Genomic DNA, 21,811 nt, shown 5'->3' on the forward strand with positions numbered 1-21,811 from the left:
AATAAAGCCAAGGTCATCCCTGAAGAGATCACACCTCTTGTGCCAGCCGTAGCAGGTGAAAAACTAGCCGATGACCAGACCTGTTATATTCTTCAAACTCTTCTGAAGTACATGGTCATTCAGGTGAGATGGGCGATGTTTCGGCCTCTGCAATAGGGGAAGAAGCACGCAGAATGTAGTGTTAATGAAAGTGTAATATTCTAGGACGTCCTCTTGTATTAAAATTCTCTAATAATAATATAAACGCAAACGAAGAATCCCTTTTGGAAAAGCCCTAGCTGCACACAACTCTTTTAGTTCTGCTTTTCAACGTACTGCTGTTTGTACCAAAAAGAGGTTTGTAATATCTAGCTCTTCCCTACAGGGTTCAACTATTTATGTTTTAAACTGTTCTAATTTCTTTTCACACCTCCAATGGCATTTCCTACTCTCACTGTAATTAGCAATTTCACCAGCAGAAAACCCCCCACTGGCAGTAGATAAGATCACTGTCTGCTTTTCTGTTTTTATGTGTGCTAGGCTGTAGCTTTCTCATTAATAATATGTTGCAATTTCTGCACCACGCTCAGCTTTTGACTTACATGCATGTTTTTCCCATCTCTTTCTGTTGTTTTATCACAAAGGCTTCAAGCTTGGAGTGGAGAAACCGAGGAAACCAAGACACTGGCTTCAGGTTCCTCTTCACGCTGTTCAAGAAGTATTACCTTCCCCACTTGTTTCCGTCCTTTACAAAGCTAACCAACTTGTACAAGCCTTTGCTAGGTGAGTTTTTGTGGATTTGTGAAACGAGCAATTTGTTTAGTTTGTTTATATGATCCCCACCCCCATACTATTCTTGGATGAAAATAAACAGAATGCATTTCAGCCAGAAATACTGAATCTTCTTGGTACATTCTTCAGAATCTCATAGCTATTTTAGGAATTGGTTTCAGAACGTAATTCACACAGTAATCTGTATTCAGAATGGCTTTGTTCTTTCCCTGGGATTTTGTATTTCTAAGCTTCTTCCCCCCTATGAAATAAATATTCAAAAGAATGATTATTAACTCTTTGAGCTATGAAAGGGATTCATTTTCTAGACTTTGTGAAGTAAGAAGGCCCAGTAGAGGACTTCCACTCCCTCTGTTCACTACTGAATTATTTATATTAATCTTGATGGGTAGCTTTCCAATATTTTATTAGAATTTTGTGGTAAATGATGGGCAAACAACACACTTCTGTCACAAAAGAGAGATCATGTGAATGCCAGTTTGTGAGGTTAATCGTTAACCAGTTGCCCCTCCCTGGTGGCAATTTATCAAAGTCCAACATCTTCCCAAGTGTCAGATTTGTAATCTTTGTTATTTTAATGTAAGGGATGTCATGTATAAATACACTATAAATAATTCAGATACTTTATGACTTACTCATGCACTTGGACTCTTCAAGGCTTCATTAGACCAACTCTCGTGAACTGTGTAGTTTCAAAGTACTCTTCTACTGTTGTGCAGCAACATTTCTGTGTTGAACTGTTCTGCTTCAAAAAAAATGTTGAGTGTGTTTCCTATCATGCAACAGCAACAGCCTTGCAGACGAGCGACTCTTTGTGTTCTTTTGTAGATATTCCTCACCTGAGACCAAAGCCTTTATATGTTCCTGTGACTCGCAACAATGAGAGCACCTACTGCACGAGGGACCAGTACTTGGCGCCACGCGTTGCTTTTATTAAATGGCTGGTGACCTTCTTTCTGGAAAAGAAGTACGTCACGCCAGCGGTTCAGAACACTAAGAATGGAGCCGAGGTGCTTCCCAAGATAATGCAGGTAAGATCGCGCTCTTTCAGTCTGAAATCTGGCAAGGCTAGAGTGCCACCTTAACTTTCGTACTGTATTCACATTCTGAATATCATATACTGGTGTTATGTACTGTTGAAGCCATAACAACTCGTGTGTGTTGACAGACTGTGACTGCGGGCAGTGCCAGTCAGGACAAGAACGCGGAAGTGGAGATGAACGGCCCCACAGAGCAGGACAAGAGCCACTCCAACAGCAGCACCCTGTCTGACCGCCGACTCAGCAACTCCAGTCTGTGCAGCATCGAGGAGGAGCACCACGTGGTCTACGACATGGTGCACTACATCCTGCTGTCCACCAGGGACAACGTCAACTTCGTCAATGAAGTGTTTCATCAGGTGGGCACTGTTTATCTCAAGAGTTAGGATCTTAACTGTTAAAAATCGGAGTCACAGTATATATAGTAATACAACTACTACTATGTCTTTGTTCATACAAAACCCTTCTTTGTTAGGTTAGAATAATTTTGCATTGTTTTGAAGCGGAAGAACTCCTTCAGTTAGTACTTCGTCTACTTATTCTTTGTCAGAGGTATTGATGGGAGGTTTTTACATGATTGACAGGATTTGGATTTACGCTAATCAAAAATAAATCCCACAAGCATGTTTACCTCGATTCTGTTTTGTGCTGTTTGGAAAAATAACACTTACTGAATTCAAACAGTTGAGATGTGTGTCTTCCTTATCGCATGGCAGTGCTAGTTTAAATGTTATTAGCATGGTGATTTATCAGACTCTGAAGGATGCTGAAGATGAAAATAGCTGAATAGTATTAGTGATCTGTAAAGAATCTGGAAAAATTCAGTTTACTTATGTAATGTTACCCAGTGAACTTGAAGTTGTGTTATGATGCCCTCTTGTGACTGATAGTGATATTTCAGGTTCATTGAATGATGCTGGAAAAACTACAGAATCCCTTTCTGTGGCACTCACTGACCACTGAAAATGTAAATTTCCACTTCTTTTCAGTGTAGATTGTATTTATTTAGGATTTATTCCATAATATCTGTAAGTGTATCAAAATATGTTCTCATGACATTCTAGTGATCATAGACATTTTTCAGAAAAAAATAAACTGTATAAACCCATCCTTAACAATCACACTAAGATAAAATGAGAGTCGGAATCTGGATTATTAAAAAACATGGTGGGAAAGTAACCAGTGTTGTATAATGATGTGAATTTGTCATATATGATGATTGATTGATTTTGCAGGCATTGTGTTTGATTGATTACATATAATTTAACCCTTTTTTAGGCTTTTCTCTTGCCTTCTTGTGAGGCCTCAGCAACTAGAAAGGTGATCAAAGTTTACAAAAATTGGATTCTCCAAGAAAAGCCAACCTTTATGAATGAGCCAGACAAGGGCAAACAGGAGGAGGAGACGGAGGACTCTTCTGAGCTGCTGACCGAAACTGACAGCAAACAGGTACCAACTGGAGAATCAGTACTGCTATAATGGGCAGGATGCACACCCTGGAATATTCAACAAACCTGGTGTCAAGTAAGACAAGGGAGATAATGGCTAAGTTGTTGCTCTCTTAAAAGCCCCACTCTGATAGTCAGAAGCAAAATAAGAATCCTTTTCAAGTCAATTGCGCTACTGCAGTACTTTCTAACCACTGGGGTTTTGGGTGTCCTAACACTGGTATCTGTTTGATAACATGTTTATGGGAACAAATATTGGTATCGGGGTTTTTTCCAACCAATACAAAAATACTCTTATTTTGTATGCTTGATTTTGGCCAGTGCCACCTTGTTCCTCACCTTTCTTGGCTCTGGATCCTTACTCCCACAAGCTGACCGTCAATGAATGGATGTCTATAGAGAGGGGAACACTCTTTTGTCTCAGCAGGTGCCGGAGAATCCCGGGCACAAGCGCTCCTCGAGTTGGGGCCGGACGTACTCTTTCAGCAGTGCGATAAGCAGGGGCTGCGTGGTGGAAGAGAAGAACAAGGAAGTCAAGGCTGGCATCCAGTCTGTGCTTCAGGTACCATCCATCTCTGTACTATTAGTAATAGTAATATTAATAAATAAAGGACAAATAAAGATGTGTGTGTGTGTGTGTGTGTGTGTTTAAATCCTGAAATGAGTTTTTCGTGTTTCTTTTATGAACAACATCCCTGTCCCATTTTGTCTCCCAAGGTTTTCTTGACCAATTCAGCAAATGTCTTCTTACTTGAGCCGTGCCATGACGTGCCCAAGCTGATGGAGGACCAGGTGGAAGTGTGTAAAGGGGTGCTCTACATTTACCGACGGATGATCATGGAACATGCAATGAATAAAAAGACATGGTAGATATTTAAGCATTTCTTCAAAACGCAGATTTCTGAAGTGTAAATGTGTATTTGCTTAAAAAATCCCAGTAATGCAGCTACTTCTCACAGTGAAACAGGTCCAAATCTGTAGCTTTTGTGAAAAATGTTTGGGTATTTATTGCTGCCAACTTTACATGCCCCTTTGGTATCATTCAGGTTTGTTACATACAAAACAATGATGTGAATCTGTGAGACATTATTTTGCCTTTGACTGACCGTACCTTTCTATTACTGGAGAATATACATTTTAGCATTTCTTTAACAACATATTAAAGGGCGGTCACCTGCAATTTGTGCCCAAGTGAGTGAAAGAAATGCAGGGAAATATGTTTGTGCTCTAAAATATAAAAAAGTTGGGTACAACTCATTTGAGCTCTCCCAGTTAAAGGCAGCTGCCAATGACACATTGTGTTTGATCAGGGAGCAAATGCTGCAAGTGCTACTCAGGATCACAGAGTCTGTGATGAGGAGACCCCTGGAGACCCAGAAAAAGGATACTTTTGCAGAGAGCCTGGCGGGACTTCTCTTTAGGGTGAGTGGGATGGGATACAGGGGCTTCAAACTCTACAAAGACGCCTATTTCTAAATAATAACTTGAGAACGGGGTTTAGTACGGGTGGTGTGGAGTATTCCTCTTCAAGTCTCTCTCTCTCTCTCCCTGCCTCTCCCATGTGCAGACGATCATAGTGGCCTGGGTGCGGGCCAACCTGAGCGTCTTCATCTCCCGGGAGCTGTGGGACGAGTTGCTGGCCGTGCTGTCCTCCCTGACCAACTGGGAAGAGCTGGTGACCGAGTGGGCCAACATCATGGACTCCCTGACCGGCGTGCTGGCGCGCTCCGTCTACGGCCTGGACATGAGCAGCCTGCCCCTGGACAAGCTGAGCGAGCAGAAGGAGAAGAAGCAGAGAGGCCGAGGTAGCGTACCTGCACCAGCATGACTTCCCAAACATTCCCAGCTGCAGCAGTCTGTTACTACTCTACAAATACTGTTACACTGGAGCCGGAGATCTCTATGGGTTTTCCAGCCAGTGTGGAGTCCGGTAATGGAATAGCCAAACCACCTGGTTTAAGGTTGTTCTTTTGCAGAGCATTCTGAGAAAGACGTGTCTGTTTTGTGTCGAGATGCTGACCAGTTCTTTAGGTTGCTACCTCTCTTTTGTTGTCTGTTGTGAAGGTGTGATTCCAGACGCTCAGAAGGCCTCTGCAGTGGGACGGTCTTTTTCTCTGAGCTGGAGGAATCAAGGCGACGTTCAGGAGCCCATGAGGTTCAGGAGCGCCACCACGTCCGGTGCTCCTGGGGTGGAGAAAGCCCGGAATATCGTTCGCCAGAAAGCTACAGGTCAGTACTCGTTTTCGTATTTGCTTTTAATTATCCCACAATTTTTTTTGTTTTGGCAATTCATGACTTCATGAGAAAATAAACATTTAACTTTTGACCCAAACTTATTTCTTTACAAACAGGTCCACTTATGATTATTCCTGTTAACTGCACGATATCTACTTTTATCTCTCTTCTGTGTTTTTTTTTGGTATAACTTTAAGATGGGTGGATTGATGAAAAGATTGTTTCTCCAAAAATTGCAATTTTATATATATTTTTACTTTTCTACAGTCAGTGTATTCTAAGAAGCATTCTTATGAAATTTAAAGCTCTGAAAATGAGGACAGTTCTCTTCAGATGTTTATTATAAGACCAAAGCCTCCTTTCACCCATTGGTGGAAAGCTTTTACACAAGAAGCATGTTTTACAATGTTTTCTGGTACTGCATAGAATAATGAATCAACCTGAACTCCAATAATAAAGGAAAACATTTCATTATGTGTCAAGGCTTACCTTGTGCGATATACCTACCTATTGCATGAGCCATTAGGCCACCAACACGGTCTGTAATCCCTCATAGTGGTCCCTTCGTTTGTTACATTATAGACAACATGTCTGTCAGTGGAAGGGTACAAAGAACTGTTTTCCATAATAAAAATGAATGTGTAATTAAACAGTGCCTAAAGTTTTAGTGGCACATACATAAGTCAGGAGACAAAAAGCCAGATGTATTTGCTTATGTATTAAAAGTGAATCTATCATTGTACAACTGCAGGAGTGTGGCCATTAATACAACAATCATTTATGTAGCTGCTTATCAATATGAGACCACAGTGTATCTTCAATACCTCCACAAAGACCATGTTAATTGTTTGCTGTCCTTCTGCGATTCTGGTGACCAACCTAATCCAAGATAAAATGTAATTTAGTTTCTCGCAGAATAGATGCTAATTTTAGGTGTAATGGAAAATGCCTTTGTTGTATGTATGTATGTATGTATGTATGTATGTATGTATGTATGTATGTATGTATATATATATATATTTATTATTTATTTATTTAGTTACTTTTAAATGGATTAGCAAGTGCCTGGTAGTTGCCAGGTCTTACCTGGAAATTTGTCATCAATTATTGTTTCCCCAAAGCCTGGCTCTTCTATGTAAACAAAAAAAAATCCACCGTCTAGTTCCAAATTGGCAGGACCTGCAAATGCATTTCCTTTCAGGTCTATGATGCTAATGCAAGTGACGTAAAAATGGTCCAAATGGTGTCAAATGTATATATTTGGAATACTCCCTGTAACAAAAAGATCACGTGAGATTGAATTCACACCATATGTTTAAGGAACTCTTCTGGAGGGCAGGCAGACATGAGGCATAATGGTTGCCATTCAGGGCTTTCTTGTATGATATTCAGCAAGTCATTACCTATGCATCTTACTTGTATTTCGTGCTTAATTGGCTCACTGAGCAAATTGTGTTCTCCTCGATACAATAACACGATTGCACTATGGACTGTGGCGTGCAATGAAAGAGTGCATTTCAGCCGAGGCTTTATGTGCCTGTGTGTTCCTGAAAGGGTAAATCCTGATCACAAAAGACAAGCAGATGGTGTCTATTGTCCTCCTTAGATGTCACCTTTTGAAAGGCTACATGTTTCAGAGTCAGCGGTTAAACAGAACTGATCCCTGTTGACAGTTTACAAATTGGGCTGTCCACATCACCTCATAAATAATTTACAGCCTTTTTCTCATTTTTTTCTTTCTTTTTCTTTCTTTCTTAAGAACTCTTAAAGTGACAGGTTGGTTATGAAACAGTAGTGTTACATTTGGACAAATACCAGATTGTCTCTCTTGTCTCCTTCCAGACTATCCACAAGACTATAAACTCAAACCAGATGTCAATTCTGTCTATTACAATACCTCATTAGGTTCAGTTTTATCTCTGTGTCTTTATTTGTCTTGCCACCGACCCTCTCCTCCTCTCCAGTAGCCCAGCAAAACGTTTGTTAATGTTGTGTGGTTTAAAAACAACAATGATAAAAACAAAAAGATACAAAATACTACTGCTGTGTTTGTGTAAATATCAAGAGCAAACCCTGTCAGAAATAGAGTATCTGTTAACAAGTTGGATGCCTGGTAATTTGAGTTAATGTGACTACAAAGGCAACATCAGCCTTTTCTTGCTGCTTGTACCTGTTTACTTGCCCTTCTGTGCCAGCTGTCTGTGTGCATGTCTTCTACTGTGCTTTTAATTAAAGTATCACAGCCAGGCAGTTTGCAGAGGCGTTCACATCAGGATGCAGGAATAGGGAACACACTTGCTCTAAATCATACCGAGTGGTCTTTGAATATATGTATTTTTTTGATAATGAATTATTGCTTCTATGCAGTATGAAGAGCTTGTTAAGTTTTAAACAGATGTAGTTCAGCCTGAAGGAGAGCGCTCTGAAGTTCCTTGCCACTGTATGTAAGTGAGATGAAAACACAGGCTGCCTCCAATTTCTCTTTACTCTTCCTAATTGGATTTTTCATGCATTGAACTTCAAACATGCTAATATCCCCCTCGTTTAAAGAATTCTGAACATCAATCACGGAGCCATCTTAATAGTTTCATTAGGAATATAATTAAATGCTTATTAAAATGCATAAAAGGTAACACTATACAGCAAATCTCTATAAAAAGCCATAATTAAAATGTGTTGTTTGCGAAGCGTAATACTCTTCCTTTTCATAACCTTCTGACAGATTAAAACAGAAGCCCAGTCCGATATAGCATGCTGCCATTGTTCCACTACAGTCTGAAATGTGTGAAGCTGTAGACTGGATCATATTTGTTTTATAACAATAGATAACATTAATTTTCTGAACACAGTGTTAAGCATGCAATTTATGGAAATGTTATCGCAGGGTTTATTTATTTATTTATTTATTTTATTTATATAATTTTAGGTTCTTAATTAAATACCAGCATTTTTTCTTCCAGATTGCTAGACATTTGACTGTCATACATGAATTCACTTACGAATAAAATTAGTTTTTACATATTGTAGAGAACTAGTTCAAATCTTTTGCTGCATAATATAAAGAAATACAGATTCTGATCTCTCATAATAAATAAAATAAACAAATAAAATAAACATAGTCTTGCAAAATAATTGATCTTAATAGCACAATTACCATAAAAAAATAAGAAGGAAGCTTTTGTTGATTTTATGGCAGGAATTTCAGAGGGAAAAGGTTAACTGATGTGATCAAAATAAAGCATTTTGTATTCAGTGTATAAAAAGTATTTTGGTAAAAAGCCTGTATTGTGTAATAATGTCGGCCCTGATCATACTACATTTCTTTCAAAAGCTTTCTTGCAGTCCACTGTACTGATCCCCAGCGAGACCCTAAACTGAAGATCATTTTCTGTGAAATTGCAGTCACTGATGCTCAAACCATTTAACCGATCTATGCCTTTTTGTTACCTCTCATGTGTGAAATTGTTAGAACAGGAGTGTACTAGTTCTGATAGCAGTAGGGTTTTTAACAATGGCATGTATTGAAGATTTTGCTTGTGATGTGAAATTGATCATATCCTTTTCTCACTCTTTTCCAATGGAAGCTAAGCGAAGCCAGTCTATCAGCAACTGTGTGCACCTTTACGAGGCTTTGCCTGCTACTAAAAGCGTGCCTATGCTTCTGCACACTGTGAGCTCTTTCTTGCCTGGTATCTCTTCCAACTCTTGCTCTCACAGACTTTCAGGTAGTGTACTGAAAGCTATCTTTTACTTCCCTTCTGACCCCTCTCTTTTCATTTCTTGAATTGTCTGTGTTCTGCTCCCTCTCGTATATTGCACGTAGGCTACAAAACTGAACTTCATTGTGTATACATTTACAATCTTGTTTTATCTATTCAATGGGGGGGGGGGTATTTCAAAAGCATAGTTTTAACAGTGTATTTTTGCTGTTCAGTTCTTTTTATTTTATTAAGTAATCAAAATATCTGACAAATTCATAAATTACCTGTTAATACATTTATTTGTAATGCACTTGTTCAGATTATATGATTTACAAAAAGGAAACAAATTAATAGATTTTTGGAGTTAATGTTCTGGGTGGCATATCCTAACTGAAAACAAAATTACAAATAGTTATGCTTTTCTTTGCTCATATATTAGCAGATTGTTGAGTTATGACAAAAATGTCTGCATTATTAATAGAAGAGCCACTGACTATGACTATAGTGTTATAGATCTCCACTATACGTGTCAAATGTAGCCCAATAAAGTGCAGGTAGCACAAAGCTGATGTCTTTGGCCACCTGAGAGTGCTGACGCTGTGTTGTTCGTTCCTGCTGTCTCACCTCAGAGGTGGAGGAGGGCCACGACTGCGGCCCCGATGGGGAGCCAGCGGACGGAGAGCAGCTCCCGCGAAGCAGCAGCACTTCAGACATCTCACAGCCGCTCTCGGACACCTTCCAAGGTACCATCGCCACCGTCTTACCCTCTGCACACCAGCCACCAGACACACGCATGCAAAACAGCAGTGTGTCACATCTTCACTTCACTTCACTTCAAATTTAAGGAATACAATTTAAATAAAAGTACTCCCTCTTGTACCCATTCGTTATTACAGCGACCAATCTGTTTCTGATTGGAGAATAACAAGGTGAGAAGCATGCTGTGACAGTAAATTACCAGTAAGAAATAACTGAAGAGAAAGAAGTAAAATAATTACTGTTGAATAGAAAGCACAAGGTTAAACAAAACGTAGTGCACTGACAAGAGCTCAGCTCTGCTCCATTGATATTTGTTGTTTCTGAAAATGACTTCGAGGAAAATTAATGACAGCCCTAATATATCTGTGTATACTTGTACACAGACACAATTATTTAATATTAATAAAAATAGTTTTTACATAAAAATATGCATTTTCCACACCTAGAAATGCGTGTATTGTTCATCATCCTTCAGGAGGCTCGGGGTATCCATTAATTACTGAAGCCTGTTGCTGCCATCTAGTGTGTAATTAATTGGTTTAGGTTGTGAGATTTATAACAGACACTGTGTGCGGTACTTTCAGCTTTAAGCCCATAATGCCGTCGGGGTTTAATTTGGATGCAAGACAAGCACCAAATCAAACTAAGAAAAATATGTTTTAAAGAATTGAAAAGGAGACCTCTTGGGAGTTAAATGAAATACAAATAAAAATTCTGTTGAAGAATATGCTTGGTTATGAAAATGTAATACTATGTAGTTCCATGGCATTCAAGTCTCTAAAAATGCTTTAGCCTCGGCAATCTTAATTTCAGATCTTATAGATTTTGTTTCCTCAGTGGAATTAACCATGTTTGTATTAATCCCAGGTCAGAAAAGGGAATCCTCACCAATTTCCAACAGTTCAGACCCAAGAGCTAGTGGTTTAGAGAGCAACACACCCGGCAGGAGAGAGAGCGAGCCCCCTGTGGTGAGTCCTTGTGTTTATTCTGCACAGATAGCAGCCACTGGGATATCGCCAGAGGTCCTAGTTTTCCAAGATAGAAAAAAACTAAATTAGGTGGAAGAAATAATGAAAATCTGCGTTTTTCCCAATTAAAATATTACATTAGAATTAAGTATTCCTAGCCACATTTTTTTAATTTAAACGTTAACTATTTTTAATCGAGGTGGGAGCCCATAGAGCCTTAGCATCAGCCTAATAAAACAAAACTACAAATGGGCTGCATCATTGTAATATTCCAGCAAAACAGTATTGTCCTTGTAGGGCGGAAAAAAGGCACTGTATTTTATGTAAAAACTGCAATGGAATTGAAACTGGTATATTTTATCCTTACTTGTAATGTCATCTTTGTCAACATTTTGGTTGCTATTGTAATAGAGTTGCAGCATTCCAGACACATTTTCAAATTTTAGGCGTTGAGCACAGAAGAGAACCCTAAGTTTGATAAATCTTCTCTCCACCTCAGCTGAATTCACACTCAGCTGGAGGACAGCAACTGCATGCTTAGACAAATCAGGCAAGCAGTCTTCAACAGCCTTCCAGAAACCGAAAAATTCTGGTTTTCCAGGGCAAATGGATTTCTAGGAACCCTGGATGTAACACACATATTCCCGTCCATGCAGTTTGCTGACAGCTTCGTCCATTTGTTTCCTTGCCCATGTTTTATTCAGGATATTAAGTTAACTTTTGGGATTTTTGATAAAATGGAAATGGAAAAAGTGGTCGACGGTTAAAAGCCGGTCAAACAGGGCTGCTTCGTTGCTCAGCTGATGGAAAAACCTGCCACAGAACTCCAGTTGAGCCATGTAGGAATCGCGGAATCAAGTCTGAACTTCGTCACTGCTGACTGGGACTGGAACTCATCCATGCTACCAAATGCTGTCAGGGTTGAACAAGGTTTCTTCCGTGTTTCTGCCAAGGGTTCTTGTCTTGTCCTCTAGATTCACACAATGTGATTAGTAAGAGCTGCTTTATTCCTCCTTACCATGCTAAAGTCCTCCATTTTCTCCTGTGAGCTTGTAGTGTGAGAAAACAGGGTTGCTTGGGAGCACACGCCCAGTAGTACAGTTATTATGGCGAGCTGAGTTGATTAAAGAGGGCTGATTCAAAAATAGGGACGGTATATATTGCTGGTTACAAATTTAAGAAAAGGTTGTCAGAGAATGCAAGTTTGGAGTTGCTAGATAATTGACTCTTTAGAATGCTCTCTAAAGATCTGGACAAACTATTTCATAACCTAAGTGATCCATCTTGTGTTTCTTCAAGATTTTAATCCGACGGAGCAGTAGTCCTGCCGATCTGGACTATCCCGGGGACTTACCTTCCGGAAAGATGAGTCATCGGGAGAAAAGTGAGTTGCGACGGATCATGTGACTGTCTTGGAATTACTCAGTGATGTATATGTTCAAGAGGTTTTTGCACCATCTCTTATAAAATGGTGACTATGAGTTCGATTTCAGTTCTGCTGCATGCTTAATTGTACAAAAACAAAACCAACCAAAATGAGATCAATAAAGAAATCTCCTTTTTTTAGAATTTCTCTTGGACAGGAGAGAGATATTTAGCGTGACTGCAGTTTGGTTGATGACAGCCTTATAATTGACTGCGGACTGCTTTCAGTGTGAAGCGTGGAGTTGCTGCGAATGCATTTCTCACGGGTTCTCAGGAGCACTGACCTCTTCCTCTCTCTCCTTTCACTTGAAGCTGAGAGTGTGAGCAGTGAGACCTCAAATGGCTACCTCAATGACGCTGATGTCAGCATGATGTCATGGCAGACCTTCGAGGAGGAGCCCGACTGCCAGTCTCCCCACGATGTCACCATTGACCCAGACTCCCAGAGAAGCCTCCTGCAGCTCAGCCCCACTGAAGCCCTCACAGGTAACCACTACAGTACCCAGCAGTCATCTCCAGTGACCGGCTTCTAGTAGTGACATCTCGGGTTCATGTCAAGTGATTTACATGGCAGCGGATTTCATAGTTGGGATTCTGAGCTGTGTTGGGAAATTTACAGATTTCATGCATAAAGATGTGCTCTGAAAATACAATTATATGCTCCAAAAATGGCAATCTGTTGACTAACACATTTTAATTTCGTTTTTGTTTTCTTAGAACAAGCCAGGTTTAGTGTTTGGTAGGGGTGCATGTGATCGCATAGCTTTTGCTTTTTCCATTTTTGTTGTAAGGAATTGAGCAGTTCAGGAAGCTTCATGAGCATCAACACTGAGAATGCCTTTAATAGTTACATGCTTTTTTTAAACATTTTAACAGATTTTCACATTTCAGAGCACAAATACGCGGCCAGATGCGCCCTCCTGCCTGGGACAATTTATATAATCTCAAAAACACACATGGATGGCTACCCATTGTGCTACATCTCTGTGCTAAACTGTATTCATTTGTTTATTGCGGAAAAGAAACCAAATATTGAATGCAGTATTGGGTCTTTATAGAAATGAGAAAAGAAGGCTCAGCAAACAGTCAGATTCCTAGAAGATTCCACTCCTATAAGATTTGGATGTTTAAAAATAAAAATAAACCTGGTTTTGCATTTCTGGTAATTAGTATATTGTGTAGCTGTTCAAATATTCAGACCATTCTTTGTAACATATGGCGAAGTTACTCCATATTTCAGCAGATGAGCTGTGCATGTAAACTATACCGTTTAGTTCTGTGAAATACTATCAACACCTATTCAATTTAAAGTTCAATAGTTGAGTCTGTGCATCAGAAATTAACATAAAGGACTCTGACCTTTACAGGGATTTGCATATGCTTCCAAAAAAGCACAGAGATCATTTTCTCCTTTCTTTTCTTCCTGAAAATGGATATGATGCATCTCCTTGACATGCACAGACTAGATCCTTCTCCACAGGCTAGTTAGCGTGCATGTAGCAGACTGCTTTCTCGGCTTGCACTGCTAATCTCACTTTAAAAAGGAACAAGGGTGCACAAATCAGTTGGAAACGTTCTATAAAAAACATCTCTGCATCTGCTTTTTGCTTATTTTTGTAATTCATTCTGCTATTTTGCTTTACAGCTTATGATTCCTCTCTAGCAGTTTGGTCATCTAACTGTGCTCAGTCCCACCTGTGTCTTCTCAGATAAACGGTTGTTTCCCTGGGACTCACTGACTAGAAAACCTAAGTAGTGAACGCATTAAGCCCTTTAGCAGATTATTCTGTGAGGATTTTTGCTGCTTATCAAAGCAAAAGCTCTGGCTTATACTATTCTCTTGAACCTTTTAGTAAACTTAAATAAATGGATTGGAAACCCATTGATGTGTCAGGAACAGAGCTATAGTATTTGTTACACATTTACAGATCACAAGACTAAATCGGTGGCTTCATACATGCTATAAATCTAAATGCATTCTGACGGTGTCTTATTAGCTGAGAAGCCGTTTCAAATACAGATGCATATTTATAAAAGTATTTTAAAGACTGCTTGCTGAATGTACTAGAAACTTTTGGATTCACTTCCTGTCCATCTCTAGTAGTACTAACATGAAGAACATGCATCTGTTTTTGAGGTCATATTTATCCTAACCATTTATCTGATGTTATTTATAGAACGTTATGGGCCAAATTATCAATTTAAAGGAATCCACATAGATTTATGGCAAATAAAGAAATTAATAAAATATGCCCATTCATGAGGGAACACATCCAGTGCTTTTTATCAGTGTATTTCATGTGTAAGAATAGCCTGTAGCTTCTCGCATTCAATACAGTTTGGAGGAATACCCTGTTCTTTCCATTTCCAGTCAGGCTGATGTGCGCAATTACAGCCCATACTCCAGCAGTGATTGCATTTTGCAGAGGCAACTTTATAGCAACATTATCCTTCTTATTTGGTTTGCCATTTACCTGTCTGTTATGTTTTTTTGTGATTGGTTTGAATCACCAGGTGTTGGTAGCGTTCCAGTTTTGTTTTTTTTCTTTTCTGTTTGCTGCTTTGAATAGAAAGCACTTAGTGGAGAATGAAGTGCAGCAAGCTGAAGGGACCAAGAAAGGGGCAGCAGCTGGTAACATGGGGTGTTTATTCCCATCCCTACACCTGCTTTACTGGACGTGTACTTGACAAGTGCCTCACACTGTAAATGCAGGACCATCCACCCTTCTTTATTTGCATTTTGCTTTTTTCTTGTGCTTTTCCGTTTATTTTTAAAGGCAATAAAAAATATAAAATGTTTGCTAATATTTGCACTTGCTAAATAGTTGTTTTCAAGTCACCAATTTCTTTGAACTTTGTCTGCACAGGAACTGCTACTTTTAAGAGACCTGTAGGGGTTCCAGTACATATTAATATTTTAAAAATATGTTATTTATGGTAGTTATTCACTATTTCAGTCTTACCTCAATCATGGAGACCAAAAAGCAATACATCCTCTTTCTTGAGTAGACCCGTATACAATACTACAAACCACTATGAACAGAGGGGCCCAAATAGTTTGCCAATGTTATTGCATTCAATTGAATGTTCAGGCAGTTCAGGCGGCACTAAACTATCTCACTCCTTCAGACTACAGAGATCTGTGTTGAGTGACAGCTGTCTGAACCGTGTAATAAAACTGAAAAGATGTCACTGTCTGGATGACTGTAGATCAACAAGCCCAGTCAATGTCTTCATTTGTCAGGAAGAAGTCTGTATAAGCAAGGCTGGTGTAATATCGCCTCCAAAGGTGCTCTTCTCAATATGCCTTTGAAATTGAATAGAAAACGTGTATTTCTGTGATACTTTCATAAAACTGAATAAAACTAAGGGAGGTGAAAAGGGAGGAGAACTGGGATAGGAGGATGATGCTCTCCAGGGTCAGTAATGTCCAGTTTAAAATACTTTTTGTACGCCGTCTGCCGGCATCAGAGCTTATGATGGACTTGAATTGTAAAAACACACCGCGTCTCTGATAAACAGTTCGGCTCTGTCAGCACAAAGCTCAATGCCATGCTCAGATGGATTCATATAATGATTTCAGAATGGCTTTCATGGTGAGAGCTTGGATTCTCCATGCAGTAGGAGCTGAATATGGAACACTTTTCACCGGCGTAGGGGACAGATTCGTTTTGTGAATCACCAGGGATAAGTCAAAATACAGAGCGAGGAAACAGTGAAACAGAAATGATAAGCACTATGCTGTGCCCTTGAAATTGGGATTGATAGAATGTGTTAGGGAATGAGTATTAATATTATGAATCATAATTGTTTTTAGTAGTTGTAATATTTTCCTATATGTTCAGACGTGAGTTTTAATAATCATACGGTAATAAATATTTCCATGCAATTGTATTTGAATGATTTACCAGTGGAGCGGAGTTCTTTATTTGTCTTTGTGTTTGTCTGTTTTTCTGTTCAGGTTGTGATTGTGCCCTCCCTCCCCACTCCGCACCTTCCTCCCACCCCCAGCCCCCCTCTGCCTCACCAGCTTTGCTAGTACAACCCGACTGCAAGGACTGCCCCCCCCTCCTGGAGGAAACCATGCATCAATCTGTATTGCACATGCCTGAGGACTTGGGTACTTTCCTATCCCTTTTCTCTATATTGATCGATCTGCCTCTGATGTTGATTTCATTCTGCTGGAGTGACCTGGGAAAGAGCATGCGCTGGTTCACAACAGGGTGTCCTCTCCGTGGCTCCCAGTTCATTTCAGACACCTACACAATCTGTTTTCTGTTTTAAATTGAAGCTTTTTTGAAATTATACTTCCCTTTTATGCTATTTGTGTTCAATAGTGCATGCTGCTATTTGTTTATACACTTCCCTCTAGATACCATCATTTGTTGTTTTTTTAAATATTTTCCCGATGACTCCGTTTCTTCAGCGCACAGGTGAAGGCCAGATGGCTGCCGTCTCTGTAGGTTTACCTGGAGTGCTGTCGTGAGCTGAGCCCTTGTCAAACGAAACAAAAGAGTCTGATTTATTGGACTTTCATCCGGAGAACTTTCTGCAAGCCTGTTTTGTGGAAGATGTTAATCTCATAGACCTAACAAAGCATTTTAATTGGGAGGCTTAGAAAGTGTGTTCAGTTAGACATTCCTAGTTGTCAGTCCCGTTTCTTTATCATGGAAAATCGTGAACATGTCTGCCTTGTAAAGAAGCTAAGCCATTTTCAGTGTTTTCTACGACGATTATTATCAGATTAATATTGGCATATGTAGCTCAGGGGATTTCCGAATCACCTATGGCTGCCTCTGTCCAGGCCTTGAATGTTTTTCAATAGTTTTTGACTCATTATTCTTGAGAAAAGCTTTTCAGTTCTCCAGATTTTCCTCAGTTGCCATTAAGCAGATCGTCCTGTCAAAATTACCCCATGCATATTTTATGCCAGCATTTCCTGACTTTGAATTTTGTATCTGTGCTGCGAAAACCAACAGGAAACTAGCTGGAGTAGCCATGCCAGTAACATAATATTATATAAGCAGTACAGAGTAATACAGTGACATAACAGTACAGAGTCTTGAAACTTGAGCCTTGAAACATTTATTTAAAGACAACAAAATCTACTTAATATAAATGTGATGTATCAATTTATATTATATAGTCTGTTAAACAGTAGTATAAACAAATACATTGTTTTGTGTACTATTTTTATTAAGTTTCCCACCGGAAATATTTTAATATTTTAGTTAATATCAAAAGTCAAACAATCCTTTTTTTAGGGCTTAAGCAGAGCTTTTAAATTTTTGTATTAATGCCTGTATCTGTATTTCTTGCGCTACAGAGAGAGATATCTATGTCCCAATATTTAACATGCAGCTATAAATTAGCTTTTAATGTAGTGGTTTCAATTATTCCCATTGAACTGCTCAATTTGAAATCTGAAGTAACTTTTCATTTAGTTTTAATACAGATTTGTGAGACTTCCATGCATATTATTGTTATCCTTCTAGTTATTTGGTGCATACAGGAACTTTTATTGTTAATTTTAAATGTCCACCTTACAGGATGTTGTGTTGCAGCCTGCTTTTTTAAACCTTAGAGAGTGCTGACTGTATATCTCCCTTTACAAATTCAGCAGGTCCATTTAGAGCCTCCCTCTGCACTGTCCCCTGATACAGTGTTTATACATTTCACAGACTTTTGTGTAATGCCACATATAGGGTTGTATTACTCATTCTCTGTGTGTTGTTTTCTACAGGGAATCTGAGTCTACAGAATAATGATTACAAGAGGCCTTTGACTGCTGGTCGGCAGTGATGTTAACTTCCGATGTCCTTCCTTCCCCCACAGACAGCAGCGAATGCCTGGCCGATGACATTAGTATCATTGCGGGGGGCAGTCTCACCGGCTGGCATCCTGACTCCGCAGCTGTGCTGTGGAGGAGGATTCTGGGAATTCTGGGAGACGTCAACTGCATCCGCTGCCCCAGAATCCACGCCAAGGTGTTCTGCTATCTGTACGAACTGTGGCACAAACTGGCAAAGGTAATGCCCTCCACAGCCAGTAGGGTGTCTATTGGGGGTAGGCTATATGCAGAAATTAGATTCCATCACAGAAGTGTTATACCAAATGGATACATGGTATCAGAACTTCCTGAAAGTGACAGCTCATTAAAAATGGTTTACCGGTTGTGAGTATCGTCTATGTCTTTTCTGATTCTAGATCCGAGATAACCTTGGTATAAGTGTTGATAACCAGTCTTCTCCCCCCCGGCCCATCCTCATCCCTCCGCTCAGAATGTTTGCTTCCTGGTTGTTTAAGGTAAGATGGGCTGGTGCTATTTTATTTGGTTCTGGTAAAAGAACAATTCCAGTTTATTTATTTGTTTGATTGATTGATTGATTCGCAGACAAGCATTGAAAAGATAATTGATGCATACGTACATATGATGTTATTTTTTAGGCAACTACTCTGCCTTCTGAGTTCAAAGAAGGGAAGCTACAGGCATACAAGCTAATTTGTGAGATGATGACCAAACACCAAGATGTCCTCCCCAACTTGGATTTCCTTGTGCACTTCTACCATGTCATGCATTTGGGTTTTACCAGCGAAGATCAGGTAAACTATTGATATGTCTTCCCTCTGCTGTGCCGGGTCTCTCCATCTCCAGTTGAGATGCATACATTTTCCCTTTCTCAAGTCTGGTTCCAGTGGAAATGCCTGCACTGAACCCATTACGATCCTTGGATCACTGAGTTGTTAATGGACACCAAATGACACCAAACGATGGGTCGAATGGCCTCCTCTCGACTGTAAACTTTCTTATGTTCTTCTTATGTTCTCATTCAGTGACCTCTCCAAAAGTCTTTAATTGAAGGCCGTATTTAGATTTGTTTTTTCCTGAGTAACTTTAGATGTTTTATTATAGACTTTGATTTGCTCTCAGAGTAATGTGAGATGAATCTATAAATCATTTTTGGTGGGAAATCTCGTCCAGAAAATGTAATGATCCATTATCTCAATGCCCACCATTCAACTCCTGAGGCCGGTGCTTCCTGAGATTTTGCATGTGTCCAGTAGATGGCGATCTTGTCTAATGCACAAGCTTCTTTTCTTGGTAGATTGTCTTCTGCTTAAAATCTAGAATCTTTAAATTTTTCAAGACTTATTCTCTCTGCAGTGCTGTAGGAAATACAACATATTTTTATGAGTTAATTTAGACTTTTGTGAAGTTGAAAATCAAGGCATAAACATTTGCATTTTCTTTCTCTGGTGACATGGCATGCTTTTGTTAAACTGACAGCCATCAAGAATGTATTACTGTTGTTGGTGTTTTAGAAATGCACGGCATAGAATATGAATCCAAGTACATTTATAATTCCTACTGTAATTCCTCCTATGCTGAGTCATCTCTTTAGTACATGAGTTTATGTGAATTATTTTAAGTGAGCGTGTCCCATGTATTCCTCATGGGGGTGCTGTCGATGGGATGTTAGGTTAGTCCTGTATGTAATGTAATTCTTAAATGAGGGAATCCTATGTCCTGTCGAATATATAAATCGATTAATGCATGTACTTTGCTTTAAGTTAGATTGTGCTCCAGCTGTTCAGAAACTTATAGAAAAGCAAACCAGCCTCCTGGCATCTCACAGAAGAGGCATTTCCTGCAGCCTCTTTAGTGCTAGGAAACATTATACAAAAATAGACTGGTATGGATGCCTTTTCACTGCGGTCTGTCTCCAATCCACCATGTTTGAACCATTGAGGTGTCAGGCTGTTTGTTACATACGACTGCAGGTGTGCATACTGTGCAGTTTTAGTGCTGCATTGGCACAAACCTGCAGCACTAGACATCTGAGACATGACGTGGATCCAGTGTGCCAAGAGCTGTACAGTACCCTTGTATAGGCCATTGAAAACGGTCCCGGCTTCGGCATCCGTATTAAAATCAAACAAAAGGGAATGAAGGCGATCTAAATGAATCTATCAGCGCACAACCTAGCGGGTTTTCAAAATGTTTGTTGCACCAGGCTGTGATAATGATGTTGATTGTGCTTGTGGAATTGGTGTGAATGGCAGTGAACCAGGCAGGCACACAGCCATGGCGATAAGCTTCATTTACAGCGACCATGAGTGGCAGATCTGTTAACAGACATCAAGCTGAAATAATGCAATGAGCAGCGTGCTCCTTTGTCATTCAAAGCAGCTCCATGTGGTGGGTTTGTTATTATTTTATTTCAGCGCCAGGTTGTTTTTAGTGTATTTTCCTGTGTTGTCATCTCACATACAGTGTGGTACAGATTCAGTTTTCGTCAATATCATAACGCAATATCAGAAGCATATTGTTCAGTGACTCAATCTTTCATGGCGGTCTCTGAAATTGAACTGTTCCCTTCTGTAAAACATTTCTCAGTAGTAACTGTGTTGTTTTATTATCCTAACCCTTATATGGGTTTACTGCAGTATACTGTGATAAAACCACAGTAAAGTGTACTAAAGAAAGTAAAAGCATGGTACAGCGTGGACAGGTGTGGTAAAGCATGACAAAAACCATGGCAAAATGAAGTAAAGGGCAGTGGAAAACCATGAGAAAATGGCCAAATTTCCACTGGTAAACTTTCATAAAGGTAGATTGTAGAAATAGAAATTGTGCATGGCACAGTTTGTTTTTGTTTCTCTGTATCCTCTGCTAAACCTACACTGATCCCTCCTTCCTCATGCATTGTGTTTGATACGAGCCATTGGTTTGCTGCTCATTGCACACTTTTCCTCTCTCTGTGTGTAGAGAATAGAACTGTCACTCATCTTTGCCCATCCCACGAATACAAGCCCAGCCAATAATAAAGCTCCAATATGCAAATGTATTGTTTTCTTATTTTTTTGCTAGTTTTTTTCTGCTGATATGTAAAGAATAGAACATTACCGAAGATGGGAAATGCTAATACAGCTAATGCTACATCCTCTCTGAGGAAATTTCAGTGGAGACGGTTGGCTTAAAGATCAGTAGAATTAATCTTTAAGTGAGAAATGTTTAGGGATGTTACTTTCAATATAATTTAATGAATGACCGCTGAGTAGTACAAAAATCATTAAGTGCAAGTACGTCAAACTTTAGTAGGCTGTGTTGTTTTACCGCTGTATGATATTTTTCTGTTTATTATTGGAACCATACAGCTGTCTAACAAACAAATCCTCCTCCTGAACATGGTTTACCAAAATGAGTAATTATTTCAGATATCAGATTCTTGTCTCAAGCATTTTTCAGGAATTGATTCAAAATACATATCGGCACATTAGTCACATGCCCTTCTTATAAATAAAATGTGCACTTGCAAATTTGTCCTTTTTTTTTTTTTAGAGAGAGAGAGCCTTGGTAGAATACTAATTGTGTACAAATGTGGATAATGATGATGATGATAATACAGGAAGTTTTGGGTAAATTGTCTTTCAGGCATGATTTCATATGTAATCATATTTTG

General features: G+C 39.4%; 1 protein-coding gene across 5 annotated transcripts in view; it reads left to right on the top strand.

Moving 5' to 3' along the window:
- The window catches only part of ralgapa2 (Ral GTPase activating protein catalytic subunit alpha 2), a 140,836-nt gene that overhangs the window by 44,681 nt on the left and 74,344 nt on the right, over positions 1–21,811 (top strand). For 3 of the 5 annotated variants that reach the window (XM_066721915.1, XM_066722048.1, XM_066722110.1), the window contains exons 7-24: positions 8–123; positions 624–762; positions 1,600–1,802; positions 1,940–2,170; positions 3,090–3,260; positions 3,684–3,821; positions 3,977–4,125; positions 4,570–4,681; positions 4,827–5,064; positions 5,324–5,488; positions 9,825–9,938; positions 10,822–10,922; positions 12,222–12,306; positions 12,660–12,833; positions 16,309–16,467; positions 18,183–18,376; positions 18,555–18,653; positions 18,795–18,950. In XM_066721915.1, the coding sequence (XP_066578012.1) occupies positions 8–123; positions 624–762; positions 1,600–1,802; positions 1,940–2,170; positions 3,090–3,260; positions 3,684–3,821; positions 3,977–4,125; positions 4,570–4,681; positions 4,827–5,064; positions 5,324–5,488; positions 9,825–9,938; positions 10,822–10,922; positions 12,222–12,306; positions 12,660–12,833; positions 16,309–16,467; positions 18,183–18,376; positions 18,555–18,653; positions 18,795–18,950 (2,744 nt within the window). The remainder of the gene's footprint in view (positions 1–7; positions 124–623; positions 763–1,599; positions 1,803–1,939; positions 2,171–3,089; positions 3,261–3,683; positions 3,822–3,976; positions 4,126–4,569; positions 4,682–4,826; positions 5,065–5,323; positions 5,489–9,824; positions 9,939–10,821; positions 10,923–12,221; positions 12,307–12,659; positions 12,834–16,308; positions 16,468–18,182; positions 18,377–18,554; positions 18,654–18,794; positions 18,951–21,811) is intronic. The other 2 variants (XM_066721997.1, XM_066722177.1) reach the window with 2 other exon arrangements.

This window comes from Amia ocellicauda, chromosome 1, assembly GCF_036373705.1.
Source record: "Amia ocellicauda isolate fAmiCal2 chromosome 1, fAmiCal2.hap1, whole genome shotgun sequence".
NCBI classification, from domain to species: domain Eukaryota; kingdom Metazoa; phylum Chordata; class Actinopteri; order Amiiformes; family Amiidae; genus Amia; species Amia ocellicauda.